General features: G+C 40.4%; 1 protein-coding gene across 1 annotated transcript; it reads left to right on the top strand.

Annotated features, from left to right (window-relative positions):
• The first annotated feature begins 977 nt into the window (after positions 1 to 977).
• PDCL3 (phosducin like 3) lies at positions 978 to 9918 on the top strand. Its single transcript, XM_004753032.3, has 6 exons — positions 978 to 1108; positions 3434 to 3563; positions 5638 to 5728; positions 5992 to 6135; positions 6923 to 7131; positions 9542 to 9918. The coding sequence occupies exons 1-6, from the start codon at positions 1103 to 1105 to the stop codon at positions 9682 to 9684; spliced, it is 723 nt and encodes a 240-aa protein (XP_004753089.1). The 5' UTR covers positions 978 to 1102; the 3' UTR covers positions 9685 to 9918.
• Positions 9919 to 25456: the final 15538 nt, after the last annotated feature.

Below are 25456 nucleotides of genomic sequence, written 5' to 3'. Positions count from 1 at the left end.
CTGTGGTAATTAGGTAAATATTAAGAATCCTTATAAATTATAAAAATCAAAGCTCCTTGCCCTCAAGGAATCATTTTATTCACTATCCATGGTTTTGTATTTTAGCGACACCTGGGAATCTTTACGAAAATACCAATTCCAGGTTTCATCTCCAGGAGTTTAATTTGACTGGTGTTGGAGCTTCAGCATAACTGCAGTGTTTGAAGGTTCCCAGGTGGTTGTAATGCTTGACCAAAGTTGAGAGCCGTAAGCCTACGCCACAGGCGTTTGGATGTGCTATTATCTGTGTCTGCTTCACTGCTGAGAGGCAGCAAGTTAGCCCAGGTGTCCCTGGAGGGGTATTGCTTTCTTAATTCAAACTGGAGTGCTGTGTAGGCAGAAGCCTGGAGCCCAGCCCCTGTATTTTACAATTCAGATTCTGCTGATTTTTACTCAAGCCTCCTGTGTGCCTGGATAGGACTAAGCACTTGTGCAAATTTGGACTGCCTGAGGCTTAACCAGATGGAATGACTTTCACTTTCTGTTTTTTCTATTGTGATCACTGCTGTATCCACAGAATCTAGAATAGTGTCTGGCACATATTAGGCTCTTGATGAATATGTCTTATGAATTAATTGCCTTACCAGACGCTGAAATGATAGCGAGTAAATGATGACCCTGCATCTTTTAAAATTATAACACTGGATCACTGAAACACATTTCTATTTGAGACTTCTTGAGCCAGGCCCTGGTTTACTAGGAATGCGTCTGAGGCAGGACATGGCTCACGGTGCCGAGAGCGTCCTCCATCCAGTTCCACCTTTTCAATCACGGAGACTTGCCCTAATAAGGTAGTACAGAGAATTGGCTCCGGGTCACGTGAAGCCAGCGACGCCAACCCAGGAGGCACCCCAATGCGCATGCGCACAGCTTCTGACGGGTTTCTTGAGTGGGCACAGGTTCAGCGGCCTCACTTACTCCCTGGCTCCGCCCTGCTCACTCTTAGAGGGCGGGGCGAAGGCTGGGCTGGGAGAAGAGGCGGGGTGACGGCTGCGCGCGTGCGCGGAAGAGAGCTGAGGGGCGGGGCCGCTGCTGAGGCCTGGGTTGAGCGATTTTAGACAAGATGCAGGTAAAGAACCTGGGGGTCCGAGCTCCGGAGTCCACCGCAGACCCCGCTGGGTCTGTGGCAGCGACGGACCATCTGGGCTGGGACTGTGCTAAGCGCCGGGCGCCACCGGCACGCAAAATACCACGCGAGTCTAGGCCCAGCGCAGGCGCCGTGCGAGAGGGCGGGCGTGGTCCGGCCAGGACCTGCGGGCTGGGTCTCCCCACCGCTGTGTGTCTCACCCGCAAATCTGTCTTTGGCGGCCGCCTGTTCTTATGGTCGGATCCCGTGAAGTCTGTGAAGGACTCGCAGCATCCCACCTGATAGATTTACTTCCTGTTCCTTAATTATCTTAGCTCCTAGGCAGGTGTGTTATGGGCACGTTGTGGCTATGGAAGCTGAGGCTTGAAGAAGGGAGGGGTCCCGCCTGGACGTGCCAGAACGTGGAACAGTGGCGGAACCTGTGTTCCTGACCACACTTAGAGCGGGGTGAGGGTTTAGTTGAATGCTTTAACCCCCAACATTGATGTTCAGGTAGAGGTGTACTCTGTCTCCGATTCTGTGGCTCCCTAAGCTCATTCCTAGGGTCCCTCTCCTTAGTTACTTTCTGTCTTAAAATAGGTAAAACGAAATCCCCTAATTTTGTCCCCCTCCCTTTTTTAAAAGATTTTATTTATTTGGCAGACAGAGATCACAAGTAGGCAGAGAGGCAGGCAGAGAGAGAGAGAGAGAGAGAGGAGGAAGCAGGCTCCCTGCTAAGCAGAGAGCCCGAGGCGGGGCTCCATCTCAGGACCCTGGGATCATGACCTGAGCCGAAGGCAGAGACTTTAACCCACTGAGCCACCCAGGCGCCCCTGTCCCCCTTTTTTGGTATCAGGGATTTTCTAATGGAATTGGACTAAAAGTGAAAGAAAATGAAGACATCATGGTAATTAACAAAAATTTGTGACAGCTAAATTCTGTCATTGTCAGAGGACCCTCTGTCAAAGTCATTCTGCTGCTTTCCAGACCTCACTATAGTCCAGAATTCTGATTAAATCGTCTCTGGCTAAGTGGCCAATGAGAAATGGAGTTAGTGGACCTTTGCTTGGAGTATTAAGGCATTGACAGCTGGAGAGGATAAGCATCTACAAATACAGTCTGTCTGCCAGAAGCTAGGCACTCTTTTTTTTTTTTTTTTTGAAGCTAGGCACTCTTAAATGGTGAAGAGGAAGCCCCAGGGCTGCCCTGGCCTCCTTTGTATTCTCTATATTTCAGGACCCTGCTTTGAAATGTCATCTCTGCAGAGGTCTTCCCTGAGCACCCTGTTGAAAGGATTCTGTTCGTTTTCTTTTGATATATCTCAGCAAGACAGTGACATGGAGTTTGGGCTGGAGCCTGGCTGTCCTAGTGCCCTTTCCACAGGGCTCCTTGATTTCTTATTCCAAACCAGGTCCATTAGTAGGGTTCCTGTCAAGCCATGCAAAACCAGTTTGGCTAGCTGGCTTTGGGAGCGAGAGCCCACTTTGACATTTATCCTTCTGACATTTGATCCTGGTAAATTTGACTTGTTCTAGGATGGCACTGTCTTCATAAATGTCAAGTCTCTCCTTGGTTGTGAGGTTTAACTAAGTAGGTACAGGTATAGGGCTTCAAAGAGTGCCCAGCGTCCAGTATTCAGTACGTGTTAGACATTGAGAGCTGTCCCACGGGGTCTCAGTTCTCTTTCTCAGATTTGGACCATTAGAGAATTTGTCAGGCTAGCTTCAGGCTCTCCTGATTGTACTGCAGTCACTTAGAACTTTGAGATACTCCTGTCTCTGCTCTTGGACCCTTTGTACTTGCTGGTCACTTTGCCTTGAAAGTAATTTCTTAGGTTCTCATTCCTCACATCTGGTTCCTTTTTGGCTTCCAGTGATGATAAAATGTCCACTTCCGAGAGAATATCCCTGCCTATCCTTGGAATGAAGGCCCCTTGTAACTCTCTAGGTCAGCAGCCTGTTGAACATTGCACTTGCCATAAGTACTTAGCATCTGTTGAATGAATCAATCTGAGTCATTCATAAACATCGAATAGAAGCCAGGTTAGAGCCTTGCTGTGAGCATTGATGCCGATTTGCACATTATATCCCGATTTTTAGCCAAGACTATGTTCTTGGGTGTGTGTCCAATGTGGGGAGGGTGATGTGGAGTGGAGAACAGGAAAAGAATAGGGGCTGTGGATCTTCTGACGCTTTCTCAGAAATAGGCCACAGAATAATTTGGTTTGCATTCCTCTGCCTACCAACTTTCCCATTCAACCCTTTCCCCAACATGGCACCCTTTATAGTGGACTTGGCACTCAGAGTATTCTTGGTCTACTTCCACTAGGACCCCAATGCAGATACTGAGTGGAATGATATCTTACGCAAAAAGGGCATCTTGCCCTCAAAGGAAAGTTTGAAAGATTTGGAAAAGGAGGCAGAAGAAGAAGAACAGCGAGTCCTTCAGCAGTCAATTGGTAAGATTGCTTATATTCTTTAAGGTTTGTTTCTCTTTGGGTTAAGAAACAACTTTCTAAGCCTCTAACTGCTTTGGTAGAAGGATGCTCTGAGCAGGAATTGGGAACAGGGACTGGAGTGCTGGGATGGGCACTATTTCTGGGACCTCAAGGGAGTCACAGGCAGTCTCTAACCTTCAACTTCCTGGACTGTAGAATATTCACAATTTCTTGTCTGTGTCAGATGAGCACATGATAATCCTGAAGAAAATATTTCTTAGTCTTGACTTCATGCCCCGTTGATCACAGGGACAAGTACTTTTGTCTTCCTACATGTTGGAGCAATTTAGAGTTGGGTTCACTAGAAAGCATTTATGCAGTGAATGTTGATTGAAAGGTGACTGTCTGTCAGGTGTTATGCTAAGCTTTGGGGCTTTAGCTATGTATAGGCCAGACAAAAATCCCTGTCCTTATGGGACTTATAGTCTAGTGAGAGAGACAAGCAATAAATAATACATAAGTAAATATAGGAAAATAAGGCAGGGAAATGGCCTGGAAAGGGTGGAGGAAGGGTGAGTATAATTTGAGAGTCAGACAGAGCCTCACTAGGATTGACATTTGAGTAGATGTGAGGGAGTTGAACTGAGCTACTTAAGTGAGTGAAGAGCATGTTGGAGAACCAGCCAGGAAGCCAGTATGACTAGGAAGGAACAATAAGTTCAGAGAGGCAACTAAGGGTCAAACCACTGAGGACCTTGTTTCTTTAACAGACTTTGGCTTTTATGTCTAGTCGGGTGGAAGTCACTAGAGGTTTGAACAGAGGATTGACATGTTGACAGCACCCTCCCTTTCCAAGTATGGAAGATGGGGAGCAAGTCAGGAAGTAGGGAGATTAGTCTGGAAACTGCTGCAGTAATTTAGGCAAGAGCTACCACTGGCTTAGCCAGCCTGCATGGGGTTGGTGGAAGGGGTGAGTAGTGGTCAGATCTGGAAATAATATGAAGGTAGGACCACAGGATTTGCTGGTGGATCCTGTGAGAGGTGTGAGGAAAAGTAAGTGAAGGATGCCTGTCAGGCTTTGGGCTTGAGCAGCCTGAAGGGAATGCATTACCACCAGCCGAGATGATGAAGGCTTGGTGAACAGCAGTTTGGAGCTAGGCTCAGGCACTCTATTTGGGACATAGAAACACTGAAATTTTTATTAGTCAAGTAGAGATGGCAAGTAGGCAGTTGGCTATGTTTTTCTCTAAATAAGAGAAATATGGGCTGGAGGCATAAAGATCGCATGAGATGCTATCACCAAAGGAGTGGGCATAGATTTTTAAAAAGGCGGCAAAAGGATAAAAAAGGAGTCAAATCAGCAAAGGTTCAAAGGAGGAGCAGCCATAGAGGTAGGAAGAGAGAAGGCATCCTATCCTGGAAGCCAGAGGAGGACCATCTTTCAAAGAGGAGGCAATGCTAGGTTGGATCAGTGCTGCTCATCAGTTAGGAAGTGGAGGTCATTGTTGACCTTGCAAAGAGCAGTTTGTATAGTGATAGAATTGGGGTTGGGAGGCAAAATCTGATTTGACGTCAAGAAACAAGAATACTTATGGCAATAAAAACCAAGTCGAGATTTTATAGCTGTTGGTTAAAAGAGCTGTCTACCTCTCACAAGAGAACACCCAAGACAATAATCCTTGTAACTCTAGGAGGGGCCTGTTGGGGACACCCCTGTCCTTAGAGATAGAACTGTTACTACAGCAGTCCATGGTATATGTGTTTGAAGAGCAAACCAGGTGAGTTAGGGCAAATACAACTCTCTTGTTTTATAAACTTGGGAAACTTCTCGTTCATATCCTTAATAGGTATGGCACTGGGAGGGTCAGTCTTGCTGCATTTGGTCAACATGGTTTTATCTTTTTAAAATACCCTCAAGTTCTTTCTTACTAGTGTAAGACCTTCAGTATTTTTTATTTTTGGTTTTGGTGAATGAGTTTTATTTTGGCTTGGTGTTGCATGCACATCTTTAGGAGAAAAATAAAGGAGGGAGAACAAAATGCAAGTTTGTTCATCTTTTACATTTTTTGTTTTTTGCTAACTTAACCACATTCAGTGAAAACATATGAAGATATGACTTTGGAAGAGCTGGAGGATAATGAAGATGAATTTAATGAGGAAGATGAACGTGCTATTGAAATGTACAGGTTAGTGCCCTGCCGAGGGACTCTTTGGTTTTTAGTGTGGCACTAAAATGTGTCTTTTGAAAAGTTAATTTTCTGACCTAGATAACTATCAGAAAGCGCCATATTTAAGTAGTAATATTGCAGATCTCGGTGAACTCATCTTAGACTTTTGCCACATGCCAAGTAAGTAAACCTGGATATTTATAAAGGTTGCTGTCTGAAAGGTGTGTGTGTATGTATAGGGTGTACATGTAAGAGGTTTCTCCCCTCTTTGTGCTGTGCAGGCAGCAAAGACTGGCTGAATGGAAAGCAACTCAACTGAAGAATAAATTTGGAGAAGTTTTGGAGATCTCAGGAAAAGATTATGTTCAAGAAGTTACCAAGGCTGGCAACGGCTTGTGGGTAATCTTGCACCTTTACAAACAAGGGTGAGCTGATCTTATGCACCGTCCTTAAATGTTAATCCACATTGGAGGTTTGTTGTTTTGTGTTGTTTTGTTTTTTACTAGTGATGTGCTTTGTTACTGATTTGCCCAAACCTAATACCTAATTTTTGTCTTCAGGCTTTAAAATTAATAGTTGTGACTAAAAAGAATGCCTTTGTTATATTGTAGCAATGGAGATTGCTTTTACTGAAAAAGAATTCCTTATTTATCCTTCTAGAGAAACTGGCATTTCAAAATTCCATGTAGTGAATCATTCTCATAGATGTCAGGGGTGACCTTTGTAATAATTGTTCTAGGCAAGTGATGCAGTGGCCCTCAACTGCTTCTCAGCTCCAGCCGTATTCTCCTACTGTACTTGTGTAGAAGTTATTTTTATTTTTTTATTTTTATTTCTTGTAGAAGTCTTTTTAGAGTAGGAAGTGCTTTCTGACCTTTTTCACACCTTTTGAATCTTGAATATTCTCTCATATAGATGAGCAAAACAATTCTCTTTTACATTGAAGCTGTTTTTCTGACTTACTGAGTCAAGTTAGATTGGATTTTGGATTTTGAGTTCTTCATTTTCCCTGAATATATTACAAAGTTTTTTAAAAAAATGTTAATTCATCCTGGATGGAATAGCAGAATCACTTGTGAAGCTATTACGAGGGTTTACTGAGGTAGAAGGGTAGTTGAGCATTGCCCTGTATCAATGCAGAATCATAGTTGCTTCTGTTTCTGTTTTACAGAGTTCCTCTCTCACCATTGTTTTCCCATTTCTGTTTTACAGCATTCCCCTCTGTGCCCTCATAAATCAGCACTTCAGTGGACTTGCCAGGAAGTTTCCTGATGTCAAATTTATTAAAGCCATTTCAACAACCTGCATACCCAATTATCCTGATAGGAATCTGCCTACAATATTTGTGTACCTTGAAGGTGATATCAAGGCTCAATTTATTGGACCTCTGGTGTTTGGTGGCATGAACCTGACAATAGATGGTAAGGGCCTCTTTGAAATGGTCCAGGGCACGTGAGCAATGACAAGTGTGTGTTAGAGATGATGAGGGGATGATTCTGTTAAAAAGACGTGTGTTGTGATGATTTGTGAAAATCACCTTTGCCCCATGCTACTGTCTGCTAAAAGCCAAGAAGCACATTTGATCTCTCATTAAAGGAATCATTGGGGGCAGTTATAACTGGGCTCTAATAATTCTGTTAAAAGAAGGCACACTGGATTTTAAAGTATGTATATTTAATACTAATGTCTAATATATTTTTAATATATTTTCTTTGTCCCTGTAGTTGGATACATTTTGAGTTATAGTTCAAGATCTCAACATTCGTTTTTTGCTTGATTCACATGAATAGGGCTTCTTGGTGGCTCAGTTGGTTAGGCGTCTGCCTTTGGCTCAGGTCAGGATCCTGGGGTCCTGGGATTGAGCCCCACATCGGGCTCCCAGTTCAATGGGGAAGTCTGTTTCTTCCTCTCAATCTGCCCCTCCCCATAAATAAAATCTTTTAAAAAAAAGGAAAAAAATTCACACAAACATACTTTGATGGTTATTTATATATATATACACACATATATATATGTATATATATATGTGTGTTTGTATGTATACATATATATATATAGAGAGAGAGAGAGGGACTACTTATATATATATATATATATACACACACGCACCCCTATGGGAATATTTTCTCAGTTGAATATCTTAGTAGCTTTTAAATTAAATTAAAAGTTTGAGTTCTGCCTCTTAACACCTGAAGGATGTATTCTTTTATTCCTGAAGGATGTGTTGTTTTATTCCTTTTTACCTGTTACATGGAGTGTCAAAATATGTACACACATATAACATGAAAGAGAGAACCTGAGGCCCATGGCATCCTTCTAAGTCACTCATTATTGAAATAATATGTCCAGCTATTCTTTAAAAACATGTATTAAAATACGACTTTAAATACTGTTTTATATAACTACATAAGATACTCACCTGGGATAAGTATTCACATCTGTGCACATAGAGAAACACACGTTATAACAGTTATATATTATTCCAGTGTTCAAAGGAATACTGCTTTTTTTTTTTAAGATTTTATTTATTTATTTAACACAGAGAGAGAGATCACAAGTAGGCAGAGAGGCAGGCGGGGTGGGGGTGTTGGGGGGGAGCAGGATCCCTGCGAAGCAGAGAGCCAGACCTGGGGCTTGATCCCAGACCCTGAGATCATGACCTGAGCTGAAGGCAGAGGCTTTAACCCACTGAGCCACCCAGGCGCCTGGAATACTGCATTTCAAATGAAGTATATGTTTGCATCTTACTCTGCTCTTTTGAATGTACCATGAGGAGAAAGATGGTTGTAGGATAGGAGGTCCTGTCTTTATCTCTAGAAAGTCTTATCTGAGGATTAGTGAACTTATAAAATAATGATTACTGCGTGTAAGTGGACAATAACATTAATACGTAAACCGATACATGTGAATGGTGGATCTAAATATATTCTTGAGTCAAGAATCGGAATTAAGGTTTTTCTCTTTCTTTCTTTTCTTTTTCTTTTTAAGAAATTTGTTGAATTTTCATAACATTCAACCGAGTACTGAGAACTTTAAATACTGGTGTCATTGGTCTCCATGAAGAACTTTAAATTAATATGGTTTAAATAAAATTGGTTGTCACATCTTATTGGAGGTGCCTAATTAGCAGAGTATTACTTAAACTATTCACTTAAACTATTCACTGTAGAATGTCTCATGTAGTCCTTAGTTCTGCCTGGAGTCTTTTCTGCAGTCGAAAAGACATCCCTTGATTTCTCTTCACATGGTCTCACACCCATGTGGAGTTCATTGATTGAGAGAGACATACAGGAACCAAGGCTTTAGTCACTGGTTCTTTATTTTCTTGGTACTGTCTTTATTACTTAGTGCAAATGCATAAGTTCTAGGATGTCATCATACATTTATCCTTTGACTCATGCTGGACATGAGGCCCAAGAATTTCCTTGTGTTAGCTAAAATTAGATTTAATGGTTGGATTGCCAGCAGGGGTGTGAAAAGTATTTCCTTTAAATGTTTCATCCTGATCTTCCCTGGGAAGTTGTTTGCAAGTCAAGAAACTGTAGTCATAAGATAGGTTTAGTCTTTGTTTTTTATTTTAGTTGCCATAATTCAAATATATATATAGTATCTCATTTGATCTCCTCTTCTGAAAAAGTGTTAAGTATTTTATTTTCCTTCTTAAAGGTCTGATTTTTTGCTTTCCTTCTAGATACCTTATAATTATAGCACTAAAATTATCATCAAATGTTACTGCATAGTTTCTGTTTTAAAAAAATTGGCTTAATGGGCTTGAGGGTTAGGGTCCTATGCTGACTGTCTTAGGTAATTTGGTTTTTCTTTATCACATAGAGTTGGAGTGGAAACTGTCAGAGTCTGGAGCAATCAAGACAGACTTGGAGGAAAACCCTAAGAAACCAATTGAAGACGCTTTGCTATCCTCGGTGCGGTGCTCCATCCCCACAAGAAGGGATAGTGATTCTGAGGATGACTAAGACTCTGGCCTCGGTAATGTGCCAGACTTCCTTCATGTGACAAATCCTCTGGATTTTTTTAAAAAAGAAAAAGTAAAAATGCTTTTTGGCTTTTAGTCTTTTTATAATTATGTTTCACATCTCATAGATCTCAGAAATCATCATTGCTGGGAGTCCTATTATGTTTCTTAGAACTCACTTTTTAAATTAATAACCTTTCCTTAAAAAAAATAAAAATCAGCTATTGGTATGGCAGATGTCTCTGTTTTCCTCACTTATATTTTAAGCAATAAAACTGTCTGTTCACCATTTGTCCACATACAACTACATAAGAGGGAATGTGGTGTTTTTTAAATAATGTGGCTAAGTTTACAGTGGAAAAATTGTAAACTAAACCTTGTAGTTACATTATCATTTATTTTTATTTTGTAAGGATGGCAACAGAATGATTAGAGGAGTGATTGATGGGAAAAATCTTAGTATTGGTCCTGATTAGGAGAAATAGGCAGTGATTTTTATAAAATCTTGTCTTTTCGAAGCAGTAACTGAAAGATTACAGTTTATTGCCATTTTTGGTTAAGTGTTTTTTCCTAGTCAGAATAGTTTTTGTCTCAGACTGTTGAGATATGGTAAAAAGCCACCTTAAATTCTTTTTTTATAAGCAGATAATAAACACATAAGCTGTATCTTAATTAGTAGAAAGCATCAAGGTATTTTTGGAACTAGAATCCTCTTAGCACTTAACACTTCTTCTCAAATTGACATTAACAGGAAATTGGGGAAATATCCCCTAATGTTTATGTTGAATGGTATAGTATTTAATGTGGGTTTGAATCTTAAAAATATGAATTAGAGAGGGCTTGGAGTTCCTTCAGGTTATATTACAAAATTTATTTTTGCTGTAATTCAAAGAGTAACAAACAGCTATGACCCACTTTACCTGTGAGAAGTGTCTGTGTTAGTAAATATTTGTTTTTCTACACACGAGAGCCAGCACTGCTTTTAAAAATGTACTCTGTGTAACATTTTTCTTTGAAGGATTTTTTTGTAAACTTTTAATTGCAGGTTGATACACATATGGTCAGTTCTGTCACTTGCATGCTAGTTCTGTGGGTTTTGTGGGAGAGCTGCCTTCTTTGATTTTCTGTTGTTAGCTGACATTAAAATGAAATGCTGTGGGAAGAATGAAGATGGAAACCTTGAGTACTGCCTTTGCCTGAGAACTGCAGTGCACAGCAGCTCTTGAGACAACAGTGCTTGAGCAGACTGGGGGGCTTTGTCTACCATGATGGAAAACAGGAGCCCATTCAGGATATAGTTCTCACTATTCATTTTGCCAGTTTTATCTGTATAAGTATGAAAACTGCCTCATCATCTTGCCTTCCTGCTGGGCTGAGTGTGAGCTCAGCGCTCACTCGGGTGCCTCTGGATGTGGCTGGTGAGCCCTGGCTGGCCACAGGGCACCGAGGTCCCAGGCAGCCATTTGGTCCTGCTGACTGAACTTGATTTAAATAGGAATCTCTCTCTCTTAAAATCAGTATTCTGATGTAAAACTTGACCTGCAGATTTCTGTAAGTTAGTTAATTTTGGGAGACCCTGCCATAATACTTATTTTCTATTTCGTGTGGAGCATTTGTGATGTGACAGAGGTGATACAGTTTGATGCTTAAGCACTGAGTTCATCTAATTCCACAGCAGAAACATACAGTGCTCAGGGAGAGCAAACAAGGAGGAGACCTAGAGTCTGTCTTCCAGTGTTCAGAGGAAAGGATTATGGGAAAGGGGGTTAAGTAAATGCTAGGTAGCCCTTTCTTAAGTGATTGGTCAGAAATGGTTCTGGAAGGTTGGGGTGATAATTGGGAGAAGTGAAGTAGAGTTAAGACTGTATAATTAAATATAATTGACTTTCCCTTATTTTCCTTATTTCTAGGGAAAGGAAAGGATGTAGGTGAGCTGTATACGCCTATCTCATTGCAAGCCTAAATTTATACCCTCAGTCCCCAAGGTTACAGAGCATTGCTTTAGCAGGGATCTGCCACACAGCTTCCAGGGTGGGAGGCTCACAAGTACTTCAGAAAAATTGTACTGCATAGAACAGGCACTTTAGGAAAGTTACGAAAGAAAGGTTAAGGGTGTCCTCTGTCACTGGTGCCTAAATTTTTTTTGTCATTCGTTACCTCCAACTTTAGATTCAGTTTTCTTATGTAACGAGGCCAGATTTTGACAAAATGCTTTTCAAGTGTGACAGGCCAAATGCGTTGTGACTGTGTTGCCTACTTTAGAAACCTGTTCCTATGAAATGATTTTGTCCTGCTTATGGAAACCGGTTGTTACTCATAAATATAACGTTTTTGACATGAGGCTTTCAACATGCATTTTTGATACTGTTTATATGCATACAGCAGATGGTCCAGGCTTTCTGCTTTCTGCACGCCGACCCCCTCCCACCACAACTCCGTGACCTCCATAGGACCTTGTAACTTGCATGCTACGAGGAATCCCCGTGGCTTCTAGTCTTACCACCCCATACCTGCACGGTGGGTCTTTCTTCTCCTTTTGTTCCATTCAGTCTCCATTGAAGATGTGTCCACCTGTGCTTTTGACCTTATTCTCTCCCACATTCGTTAGGAATTTTTTTCTGGAAAATTATCATCTTGATTTCAGTCTCCCTTGATGAAGAGTCTCAGACAGTGAAAATGTTTAGGTTCTGTGGCAGAGACTACTATTTGCTTATCGTGGATCCGGGATTCTCCAGTTCTCCCAACAGCAACGGGATTAGCTAAAAGATTAAACTTCTAGCCTCCCTGGAGCTATGGATTGCCAGACGGAAGGTGGGCAGAGGTTGGCTGGGCAAGCTTCGTCAGACTGACAGACAACTAGCATGTGCCCTTTTTGGACTTAACCCCCTTCTACTTTCTGACAAAAGTGTAGATATGATTGCAGCCTACTTGGGCCATAGGGTATCTTTATAGAGGCAAAGCTGGACACATAATATTACTGATGACATTGTAGAGTCACTATAAGCTGGCTCTTGACTGCCTTTCTCTGGATTTCTGTTACTGGAAAAGAAGTAACTTCCATCCTGGTCTCTGTTAGTAGCAGCTGACAAGTTTCTTGATAAAGTCACCTGCCCATTGCCAAAGGAAACCTCAGCCATTCTAGCTTTCTACTCCTCACCACTTTCACGTTGCTTGACAAAATAGAAGTGCAGTCTAGATTTCCTGCCTCTGCTTTGTCACTGTTGCCTTTTAGAAATGTCATGAATTAGACTTTAGGACTTCATTTCCAATCTGTGAAGGACTATATACTCTGAACAACTCACCTGATGATAACCGAAAATGCTGGATAAAAGGTTTTTTTAATGATGTTAAATTGTCACCGAACTGACAAGAAAGAAAAGCGTCCTCAGAGGTCCAAAGCAATTTGAATTCTCATGCTATGTATGGTTTAAAAACTCAAACCGAGTTCTTAAAGTGGTGCTAAGTTGGTTATGCCCCTAAGCTCATGACTAAAAGCAACTGCATATCCATGCTATAAGAACACAACTTAATTTATTCCTCAAACACTCCTACAAATAAAGGTCCAAAAGAATGTGAGCTCATAGTCCTAAATCACAAACCCACGAAATCACAAGATGCCTCAAAATAGGGTATCCTGAAGGAAAACCAGAGGAAAACAATACAGTCAGATTTGCAAAGACTTTGGATGGTGGAATTTCAGATATAAGATGAATACTTTTTTTAAAAAAGATTTTATTTCTTTATTAGAGCATGAGTGCGGGTAGGGGCAGAAGGAGAAGCAGGCTTCCTGCTGAGCAGGGAGCCCAGTGCAGGGCTCTATCCCAGGACCCTGGGGTCATGAGCTGAGCTGAAGGCAGATGCTTAACTGATTGAGCCACCCAGGCACCCCAAGATGAATACATTTAGCATGTATTTAATAAAACTAAAGAAAAAGTTCCATATATAGAAATAAATCCCATGTCAAATAACCAGTGGGAGAGAGAGTGAACTGGAAAGTAGAGCCAAATAATTACCCAGTAGATAACACACAGAGATAAGTAGGTAGAAATGTAAAAATTAGGAAAGAGATGCGGAGGGACTGAGAAAGTTTAACACGTGTCTTGGAGTTTTAGAAGGAAAGAATTGGAAATTGGCAATAATTGAAAAGGTAAAGACAGGTTTTCTAGAACCAGTAAAAGATACCAACCTTCAGAAAGATTTGCAAATCCCAGGTGAGTTACGTATAATAAATCTACACTTCTCTGTGTGTGTATATATGTATATATGTATATGTATATATATATAATATATATATAAAATATATTATATATATATAAAACTGCAGCATATCAGAGAGATTTGTACAAGCAGTCAGTGAGAACAGTCATATTATCCACATAAGAGTAGCTGTAGGACTGACTTCCCAGCAGCAAGGAAAGCAAAAAAGACTGGTAGTATCATCAGTAGGTGAAGAAAAAACAAAAACTAACCAAGAATTAATACCCAGCAAAGCTATATTTTGGGAAAGAGGATGAAATTTCTGACAGAATGAGCAAGTGTGTCACCAATAGACTCTCACTAAAGGAAGTTTATAACATGAAAAGTTCAGGGTCACCTGGATGACCCAGTCGCTTGGTTGACAATCTCAGGATGGTGGGATTGAGCCCTATGTTGGGCTGTGCGCTCATCACAGATTCTGCTTGAGATTTTGTCTCTCCCTCTGCCCCTCCCTGCCCCCTGTACTCACTCTCTCAAAAAAAGAAAAAAACAAAAACAAACAAAACAATACCGGACAACCATCTGATGAAATGCCTGAGTTTCAAGGAAGGGTGGTGACCAAAAAAATGTGGGTCACTCTGAATGAACATTGATTAAAAGAATACAATTAATGCCTTATTTGTGATATTAAGAGCAAGATGAACTAAACAATAGGACAAAAAGGGTACAAGATGAAGACTTAATTGGAATTCAAATGTTCTTAGATCCTTAAAAAGCATTCAGGAAGTTGGCAAAGATACCCATGTAAAAAAATTTCATTCAAGGGGTGCCTGGTTGGCTCAGTGGGTTAAAGCCTCTGCCTTCCACTCAGGTCATGATCTCAGGGTCCTGGGATTGAGCCCCGCATCGGGCTCTCTGCTCAGCAGGGAGCCTGCTTCCCTTTCTCTCTCTGCCTGCCTCTCTACCCCCTTGTAATCTCTGCCAAGTGAATGGATAAAATCTAAAAAAAAAAAAAAAAAAAAAAAAAAAAAAAAAAAAAAAAAAATTCATTCAAGATAACAGTAAAAGAAAATGAGTAACTTTTAAAGTAGTGGGGTCATGTGGTTGAGGGGGACTTCAGTTAATTTAAAAAAAGACCAAAAGAAAGAATAAAAAGAAAACAAAAGGGCAGAACCATAGGAAGTCTAAAATGCTGGAAATAAATCCAAGGCAATAATTACAATAAATGTAAATGGATAATACTCCTACTAGTCTTAACATATGATCCGGAAGTCATGCCTGTAGCTATTTAATCAACTGATGTGAAGCATAGCCACACAAACTCTTGCACACAAATGTTGCTAGCAGCTTTATTTATAATCGCCAAAACAACCAAAATGTCTATCATTAGATAAATGGATAAATTGTGATACAATGACAGAATGGAATGTTTTATGACCATGAAAAGAAATGAGCTATCAAGCCACAAAAAATATGGCTGCTAAGTGAAATAAACCAGTCTGAAAAAGATGTGTACTCCATTGTTCCCATTATATGGCATTCTGAAGAAGGCAGAACCATGGAGAGGCTAAAAAGGATTGGGGCAGGGTGGGAGGATTGAATAGATAAAGCACATGGAATTTTTAGAGCAGTGAAACTACTCTGAATGATATAAAAATTGTGGAGATATGACAATATGTATGTTCCAAATTCCATAAAACTTTATAGCACAAAATGTGAGGATTAATGTATGCCTAATTAAAAGTATTTGTTTAGAGAGGAGATACCTGCATGAAATGTAGGATTTGACAGAACAATCTAACCGTATTACAAATGTGTGCAAACCACCTAATGGACAGGGGAAGTTCTCACCTAACCTTGGAAATGAGTCTATAAGATGAAAGGCAAAAGTATCTCTGCATAAGCACTGTATTCTAGTTGATAGTTATTTCTCACAGCAGTATGGGTTAAAAATTTTGATACTGCTAGAATATATACTAGAATTGAACAACTAAATACGTGGACAGCAGCTGGTGAGAGCCAGGTTTCAATGTTAGAGTCTGAGGTTATAAATAACAAGGAGAGGAAGTTAAAATGATCCATGGGGTAATGAATTAGAGTTGGAGACATCAGTATAACTCCTGTATAGTTTAAAACAGATACAGGTGATTATATATATTCAGGTAGAGAACATATACAGGCTAGTAAACACATTTTTTTCATTGTCCATCAGTCTAAGGGGGCCTAAAAGCAATGATACCTCAGTCGCAAAGACCACACTTGACTCTCAGGTAATGATTTCTAATACCATTCTCCAAAAAGAAACTAGGGCTCTTCAGAGAAATGGCTGATTCTAAAATTGGAGCAGAAAATGTATAATATTAGCCTAGAGCATCCTGTAGTACCAGAAAGTAAAGAAGTGTTAAAAAAAAAACAAAATGGGGGCACCTGGGTGGCTTAGTCAGTGAAGCATATGCTTTTGGCTCAGGTCCTGATCTCAGGGCCCTGAGATGGAGCCCTGAGTTGAGCACCCTGCTCAGCAGGGAGTCTGCTGCTCCCTCTCCCTCTGGCCCTCCCCCCTGCTCATGCTCTCGCTTATGCTCTCTCTCAAATGAATAAATAAAAAAATCTTAAAAAACAAACCCCACAATGATAGGAGTATGTCAAAAGGATGAAGGAGCCCATTACACAATCTAATGGCTAAAGCTGGAACCATCTGAGGAACAGGGTAAATGCTGGATTATAACCTAAAGCATAAAGTAATCCATGAGGCTATGCTGATAAATGATTGAATAGATAAGTGGGGGAGAAGAGACCCTCTCTCATGCAGAATCCTAAATAACTTATGTAGATATTCTGGACTTAAGATATTCTACCCTTAAGCATGTGTTGCATGTAATCATTTCCTCCCAAAGGTTATAATATAGAAAGATGGGTGGGAAGAGCAACCTTACAGAAACAAACACTCTCGGGCGGGTGATCATGGTCAAAGTCAACAGTGATGTCATTTATTATTATGGACCCTGGATCTGATATGAAAATGCTACTTTACTTCTTTGGTCTTTTTTACAAATATCTGACAAATCCCAACTGAAGAACATTCTACAAAATAGCTGACCAGAACTCCTCGAAACTGTCAAGGTCATTAAAAACAAAAATCGCAAAAAGTGTGACAGCTAAGAGGTACCTGAGAAGCCAGTACTACTAAATGTGGTGTCCTGGATGGGATCCTAGAAGGGAAATGGAATACTAGCTAAAAACAAAAGAATTCTGCATTAAATATGTACTTCATAATTATGAATGATTATCAGTATTTATTTGGTAATTGTAACAAATGCACCATACAAATGTAATATGTAATGGAGAAACTGGGTATGGGTTATATGGGAAATCTGTACTATATTCTTAATTTCTCTGTAAATCCAAAACTATACCCCAAAATAAAGTTGTTTTTTTTCTTTAATATGGTGGCTCATGTATCATAGCAAAATGGAAATCGAAACTACTGTAAGGAAGGTGGTGTTCATTTTTTGATTGTCTGTAATAAAAGGCACAGGTCTTAGTTTGGATCTGCCCAAATGTAGAGCCTGAGCCAAGGATTTGAGTAAAGAGTTAGAGAGGAGATCCCAGGGTCAGGAGGCAGGGAGCTGAGAAGAGAGGCAGGGAAGGGGAAAAGCCAGTATAAGGCTAAGAATAGGGTCAGTGAGGCAGGTAGGCAGTAGGAACTCAATCCCTTTAGCACCTCGAAAAAGCCCCCAGTTGTTCACCCGTTGATAGGTGTCTGGGTTATTTATCTCCCAATCCTGCCCACCCCTTGAAGGTTGCTTCTAGAGAAGTTAATTCCCCTGCACTTCTGGACTGTGCATGCACAAAGAATGAGAAAGTGTCTATGCCTAGGAGGCAAGCCTGGGCAGACACACAACGGTGGTGTGCCTTTTAGGTGGGACTCTGGTGATACAAGATGAGTCTGAATGTGCATGGAAGTGAGTCTTATTTTATATATTTGAAAGAGATTTCTTAGACATTCAAACACAGATTCTTCTCACTTATCACTTTTGTGCATAGAAAAAAAGGGAAATAGAAACAAGGCATTGGGTAAGGGGTTCCGAAAATGGCCCGAGTCCAGCTCTGACACTATGTTCTGCGAGGTTTGAGCTGACACTTCTTGATCCAGCCAGAAGGTGGCGAGCAGTAACAGCGTGATCACGGCTGCCCCTTGCCTGGCCAACAGCGACTGCAAGATGCACCCTTGCTGCTCAGGGATGTTAAAAATGAGGGAGAATAAGTGCTTAGCATTGGTGAAATGACATTGTTATAGCTCACAGTGGATTATTTTAACTTGAACATTCTAGCTTTTAGGTTTGAGAAAAGATCATTAACTCATTTCTGTTTATTGACATTTAAAATATTGAAAATACAAACTTCCTAATGGGGAAAAATGCTTCTACTTTTCCTTATATACCGATTAAAGTGAATACAGTTCTTTTTTTCTAATTAAAATCCAATACTGCTTTTGTTAGTATCTCTCTCTTAGATAGTGAACATTTAAAAATACGTATATATTTCCTGCGGTGCGTGGGTGGCTCAGCTGGTTAAGCATCCGACTGTTTTTGGCTCAGGTCATGGGATGGAACCCCACATCCTGCTCGGTGCTCAGCATGGAGTCTGCTTTTCCCTCTCCCTCTGCTGCTCCCCTTGCTCATGCTCTCGCTCTTTCTCAAATAACTAAATAAAATCTTTAAAAAATACATTTATATTTCATAAAAAGTTGTAGTTAGTAGTAGTTAACAAGTTAGTCCTTTGCTTTTTAGTAAATGTTATAGAAAAGAATAACTTTCAGCCTTTTGTTCTATTCTGGGATTTGAGATAGCCAAGTGAAATAGTATTGTAAACACACACACACACACGCTGTATTGTACAGACCCTGCTATAATTGCAGTAACTAAATCAGAGAGTAGATCGGGCAGCCTCAGGTTGTCCCCCATACTGACTCAGGGTCCCAAAGGCTTTCTGATTCTGTTTTGTGTTCCCAGAGCTACTGGGAAGAAAATGTGAGAAATACAGTACAATTGGCAGTTATTTTCCATAGCATAAATTAATGCAGTTCCCAAGCTGCACTGAGGTTTCCCACAGCAGGTTTATAGGAATAGGATATTCTGTTTTCAAGGGAAGTACAGCAATGCTGCAATTTATCAAACACTGCAGGAAATACTAGCTCAAAGAAATAGCTCACATGAAACATTAGCTTGTACTGCATTCCTTTTGATGATGTCGTATCTTTCCAAAGCAGGGCTTTTGGCAGTTGCTGCAATAAAAGCAGGTACAGCCCAAAACTCAACAAGGAGCAGGGAATGAGGGTGAAAGCATCTGATGAAATTTCAAGGTTGGACAAAGCACAAAGTCCAACAGGCACTCACATCACATTAATAAGAAATGAAGTAAGTATATTATTTTTTATTCAATAATCACATTTTTCCAAATAGCTGAAAGTTTTAAAAACATAAGTGCTTATTAGGTTGTTTGGCCTTAACTACTTAATGAAAGAAACTGTTAGATATTTCCTTTTTTTCTTAGGGGCACAGTGAAAAAATTACCGAGCCATGAACCAGTGGAAATTTAGGAATCTCTAAGTCAATAAATTGGTATTCTGGTTTGTAATTAAATCTGAAATCATGTTGGTTGATTCAGATCCATCTTTGAGATTTGATTACCCCTGAGTCAACTCAACAAAGGATATTCTTGACTCTGTCAGGATGAGGATTGTACCTTGAAACCTACACTGACTCCAAATTACCCCCAAAGGTCCAATTTTCATGGAGCAGACAGATTTTTCTTTATTATCACCACAGCAGAGCTGGTGGCTTCTCATGGTGTCTTGGGTTTTCTCAAGCATCAAATAATATGGTTACCATGAGGATTAAATGAGCTGAGATTTATAATATCAACAGTTGGCTGATGTTCTTTGTTGCCAATGTAGCAATAATAGTAGTCATCACTGACATCACCATAGTCATCCTCACCAGCATCCTATTTTTTAAAGCATTCCTCAATGCTTTGGCATCCTGATAAATTCACTCATTTGAGATGGATTGCTGGGTCCTAACACTTGGAATTATAAATGACCCAGAAACTCTTAAGGTAAAGTTTGTCAGTATAATTTGGGAAGAATTTGAAATTATATCTTTTAACCTTCTTATCTGGGCAACTTTGGGGCATTTTCTTCCACCTTTACATTTCCACTATTACATAATCCTTGTATAATCTACCTTCTTCCCCTGTGCTTTTATATTTTCTTAGTATGTTAAGAAATACCCATCTCTCTGTAAGTTATCCTTTATTTTCTTGGGGTCCTAGCAAGTAAATCTTAGTATAAAGCACTGGAGGATTTTATATTCTTACAGTCTGATATTTATCATTTCCAGGACGGCTCTCCTCCCTGTGGATTAAATGCTGTGTTTTTGCATTGACTTTTCTCTGTCTAAAGTCTGCTCTACATATTGGTTGATGGGGACATCTCAGACTGTTTATCAGTCCTCTGAATGGATGCACCCTCTGAACTCCAGGAATGGCATTAACATGGAAAGAGAGGGGATCTGAGCTACATTGGGCCATAGTACTGGGCTATGTAACATTTGAACCATTCCTCTTCTTGTCAGGGTTTTTAAAATGTGAATTCTTTTAGAATAATGTATAGCTTGTAGCAGCTCGTGATCACATTCAGAGATGGTAGGATGATTTCTGTGGTTCAAGGCACATTTTCCATTTTTATTGTGTTAGAATGAGTGTGAGAGAGAAAAATAGATTCAAACAGGAGCACGACATGAAGCAGAATGAAAGCTATGTGAACTTGAGAACTCCCTCCCAGGCTTCTTGTTTTATCTCTCCTGGCTTTGTCACAGAAGTTCCTACATTGATATTTCTGGCAGTGAGAAGTCTTGGGAGAATGAGCTTTGAGTGTCAGTGGATATATGTGTGTATACTTGTCAGTGAATAGTGGAGGGCGAGGGGCGGGGTCTCCTCAAAAGGAATTCTGAATTGTAGGATCTGCCTCTTATGAGTTTGCAGCCTGTGGCTTATGAGAAATAGGCACAATTCCTGCCTTCTCCCAAAGTCCACTGGGATCTGTGATCTCCTGTCATTCTTACCCCAAACCCAGTAGGCACAGAGTTTGGGGAAAGAAAAAAGGAAGAGAAAGGGGGTAAAATGGAAAAAAGGGAAGGAGAGAAGGAAAGATGGAAAGGAGAGAGGTGGAAAAGGAGGGAGGGGAGAGGAGGGAAGAGCCTGTGAAGTTGGCTGGCAATTACTTTTAAGTTTGCACATAGAACAGTATGTGGGTAAGGGAAGCTATCTATGCCTTTTTCATCGAGGGCTTTTGTTTGTTTGGAAAGGATCAAAGGGATCAAAGGGAACGTTTTGTTCATTTTTGATTGATACCTATAGTAGAGAAGACATCTGCACAGGAGTTTTGCATGAGCTAATGGCACCACAATCAGTCTGACCCCATGGTTTTAGGGAAAACTTTTAAATGGCAGGCGTAGAGTTTAGGAAAAAGAGTTTCTGCTAAAAGACCACAAAGCATTATCCTTTATTGATCAGGCTTTGCTAATGGGTGCATATAAATGTTTACAGAAGCAAAGAAATCCAATGCCTAAGAGCTCCAAAGGCTCCTGAAGGCAACTGTCATGCAGCGTCCTCTTTTGGAGACAGCAGGCCTGCTGAGTAAACACACAAGAACTCGAGGAACTCAATGTGTACCTAAATAAAATGACTGCTAAACAAGGGTTGTAGCTCAGAGAAGCAATTTCTGGCTGCATGCATGGCTGCAGCAATGTAAATTAGCCTCTGCCTGGGGCCTGCAAAAAATCAGGTCAGGGCCAGGAGTCACCATGGGGCCGGTCTGGAAGGTGCATAGTGAACTTACCCTTTCTTCTATTAGTGTCTTCTTGAGTTGTGCAAAATAGATGGGTTTCCCTGGAGTGTTGGATCGTATCTTAGCAAGGCAAGATGGAAAGGAAGAGGGATGTTGAGTGGATGCTGGGGTCTATAGTGTAGGTAGAGCTGATGCATAAAGTTTTGTCTCCAAATATTTGGGTAGAACCTAAGTACCTTATAAGTGGTTTAAGAATATGCATTCTGAGATAGATCACCTCAGTCTGAATGCTCCTTGGTAGCTGTGCAACTTTGAGAAAGTTACTTAACTTTTCTGAGCTTTGGTTTCCTCAACTGTGTAAAATGTAGATAATAATAGTATAGGCCTCACAAGGCTGTTATAAAGGTTCATAATGTAATAAAATGTATATTTGTATCTTGCAAAGACAGGGCCTCACATACAGTAAGCACTAGGTGAGTGTCTATTGCATGAACTCATACATCAGATATGGAGTTCCAATTGCTACCACTTCCCACCAACACACCACAAACCTAGTAACATAAACAACCACCCTTTTATTATGCTCACAAATTCTGTGGATCAAGACCACAGTTGTGGTCACGGCCTGCTTTTATTCCACAAAGTTGGTCTCTGAGGAAGATTCAAAATGCTGGGAGGCATTTGGGTGGCTGGAGCTTCTTCACTCACATGTCTGGGGCCAGGCTGGGGTGGATCCAAGGTTGGGCTCAGCTGGAGAACTTACTCATGTCTTGTCATAGCCCAGTTTTGCACATCCCGATAGCTGGGTTCTGGGAGGGAGTGTCTGAAGAGCAGACGAAGACAGCAGAAAGAAGTGATGTAGCCTTTTGTGACCTCACCCCAGACATCACAGGGAGATACTCCCATTACACTGTACTGGTTGAAGCTGTGGCTCACCAGCTCAGAATTAAGGGGAGGTGACATAGATGCCACCTCTTTATGGTATATAATGGGACAGGAGAGCCTCAACAGCCCCTTTAGCTTTGGTAGTCCCCAGTGCATTGCTCAAGTGGGCAGAACTGTCACCCAGGATTTTTCCAGAAGAGCAAAAGCCCTGAGTTGACTTTCCTCACTCCCACTGGGTGGGCCTCACTAAATGGAATCTACATATCAGTGCCCTTTTCTGTCGGGATTGGGGTGCAGGACTTGCAAATGACTTGCAAGACCATAAAGCCAGGACCAGAATCTTGTTCTCCATTTACTTCCTTCTAGCACAGTGGCTGATATAGCCCACTACCTGAATTTGGTGCTGAATTGCTATACTTACTCCACTGAGGTTGCCTACGCTCCATTGTTTTAATTACAGGCTGTTATTTCATTTAAAAAAATCAGTGATAGGATTAAGGGTGCTGTCATTTTAAAAGCCAGACTCCTGGCCTGAAAGCTCATCAGTGAATCAGAGGACAAATGTTCCCATTGTGCTGGTTAAAAATAGGAGCTATGGAAAAAGTGACAGAATGAGATGAATGCCATTAAAGTGTAATTACATTTACTGTAAATGTGAGCTTTGGGAAGAGTCTATTCTAGTCAGAGAAGCTCTACCAGAGCCTGGGTTGTGGGAAACCCAAGGCCTCTGCTGATAACTGCTTTTATGTTTTGAATTTTTATAGTGTATATTGTTATGGATTGTTGTTACTGTCCATTAGCCTTGTTAGAGGTATTAGAAGAACTATGTTACTCCAAAGAAAAATAAAAACATAGAGTTCACTTTGAATCTTAGAGTGTAGCTTTTCCATTGTGCTCACGAGCAATGTTTTTATATATCTATCAATCTATATACCTATGTGTTTCTATATATCTCCTGCCTCAGCAGTCAGGTTCAGTAGCTGGATTGGACATAGTTTGAAAGGCAGGGCTTAATTGTTTGCTCATGAAAAGAGCTTATGTTTTTCTGATTTTAAAACAATGCATTCTTGTCATATAAAAATATACAAGACAATAAACTGTTCTAAATGCACATAGATAAAGTACTGTTCACATTTTGATGAACATCCTTTCCAGTCACAGTGTTTTTGTCAATTTAGAGATAGTTCTAACATTTTTGTTGCTGTTAAAGCTTAGCAATATATTCTGGACATATTTTAATAAGATAGCATTGCATCTTGATGTCTAGTGGCTAACTGGCATTCCATGGGATCAATATACCGTAGCTTATTTATTTAATGATGACACTAGGTACTGTAATAAGCCAAGTATTATTTTGGCTCATAGCTAAAAATTATTCCTTCACATAATTGAAAGACAGAGGATATCAAGTTTTTATATATATATATATATATATATAAACATAAATATATATTATATATTTATATATAATTATAGAAAATGTTTATATTTATATATAATATGCAATACATAACATATAATATGTAATAATAATATATAAATATATACGTTAATATATATATTTATGTTTATGTTATAGTGTAAGAAGTCCACTTCCATTTTAGTTTCCCAAGTGTTTATCCAGTTGGGAATTATTTTTTTTAATTTTTTTTTCTTTCCTTTTTTTTAATTTTTAATTTTTTATAAACATATATTTTTATCCCCAGGGGTACAGGTCTGTGAATCGCCAGGTTTACACACTTCACAGCACTCACCATAGCACATACCCTCCCCAATGTCCATAACCCCACCCCCCTTCTCCCAATGCTGGGACTTATTTTTTTAAAACTTGGTTGGAGAAATAGAGGGATAAAAGGGCTGAAGGAAACAGAGACTGAAAAGCAAGACTGGGTTTTCTTTCTCAGTCTCCTTCCCAGCATCCTTTCTCCACATGGGTGGAGACATAATGGAAGACAGGATGGCTTTAGGTACTAACTTTCCAGGAATGTTAGCTGAAACCAGAAATAATATTGAGACACTACCCTGAAACTTGGAACCCCAATTAGCTTGAAAGGGAGTGATATACAGCATGGTGAGGTAGCTCAGGTAAGAAGGTTTCTACTTCCCTCAGGAGCTGTTCTTTACACAGAGCCAGTGAACCCTGGCGCTTCAGCATCTTCATTTGTCTCTGTGATGGTGTAACATTAATGCCAATACTGACTGTCTGCGGTGGTGAGCAATGTTTGGTGACTCTGGCCTAAAATCCCTTGAGAATAGGTACTGACCAGCTCCTCTAAGTGTCCAGCACTCACGTGATCCCTGGCACCTAGCTGGCACTCCGAAGGCCTTTGCTGGAACAAAAGGAAATGCGCTTAGGGTAATTATGCAGATTCTGATGGGTCTGCAATGAAGACTAGTCACCACTAGGTGTCATAATGAGTCAAGCAAAATTTGGGCTCATTGCTAAAAATTGCGCTTTTACTCTCTTCATTCTTATGCATGCATACATTCACTTTTTCAGCAACCATGTGTTGAGTGTCTGCTGCATGCCAAGCACCATCCTGGGTATTGGAAATCATATCCTCGCTGAGCTCCTGGGCCTGGCTAGCGAGAAAATCACAGTAGATGCTGAGACAGGCAAAAACCCTGTGAAGACACACAGGACAGACACCTGATTATGTTTGAGGAATGTGACTGGCTTCAGAGACAGGTGGCTTTGAAAATGAGTCTTGAAGGATAAGAACAGGTAAGAAGTTCAATTCATTATTTCAAAACCACTTTCTCTTGGGGAATTCAGGGCGGAAGGGTGATCTGAAAGCTGGTCTAGGTTTTATTTCTGTTGAGGCCCGTCAGTAAGTTTTGG

Source organism: Mustela putorius, unplaced genomic scaffold (genome assembly GCF_011764305.1).
Source record: "Mustela putorius furo isolate JIRA1106 unplaced genomic scaffold, ASM1176430v1.1 tig00000224_pilon_pilon_pilon, whole genome shotgun sequence".
NCBI lineage: Eukaryota > Metazoa > Chordata > Mammalia > Carnivora > Mustelidae > Mustela > Mustela putorius.
Note: the sequence above shows the minus strand (reverse complement) of the source record. Positions and strands in the feature narration are given on the sequence as shown.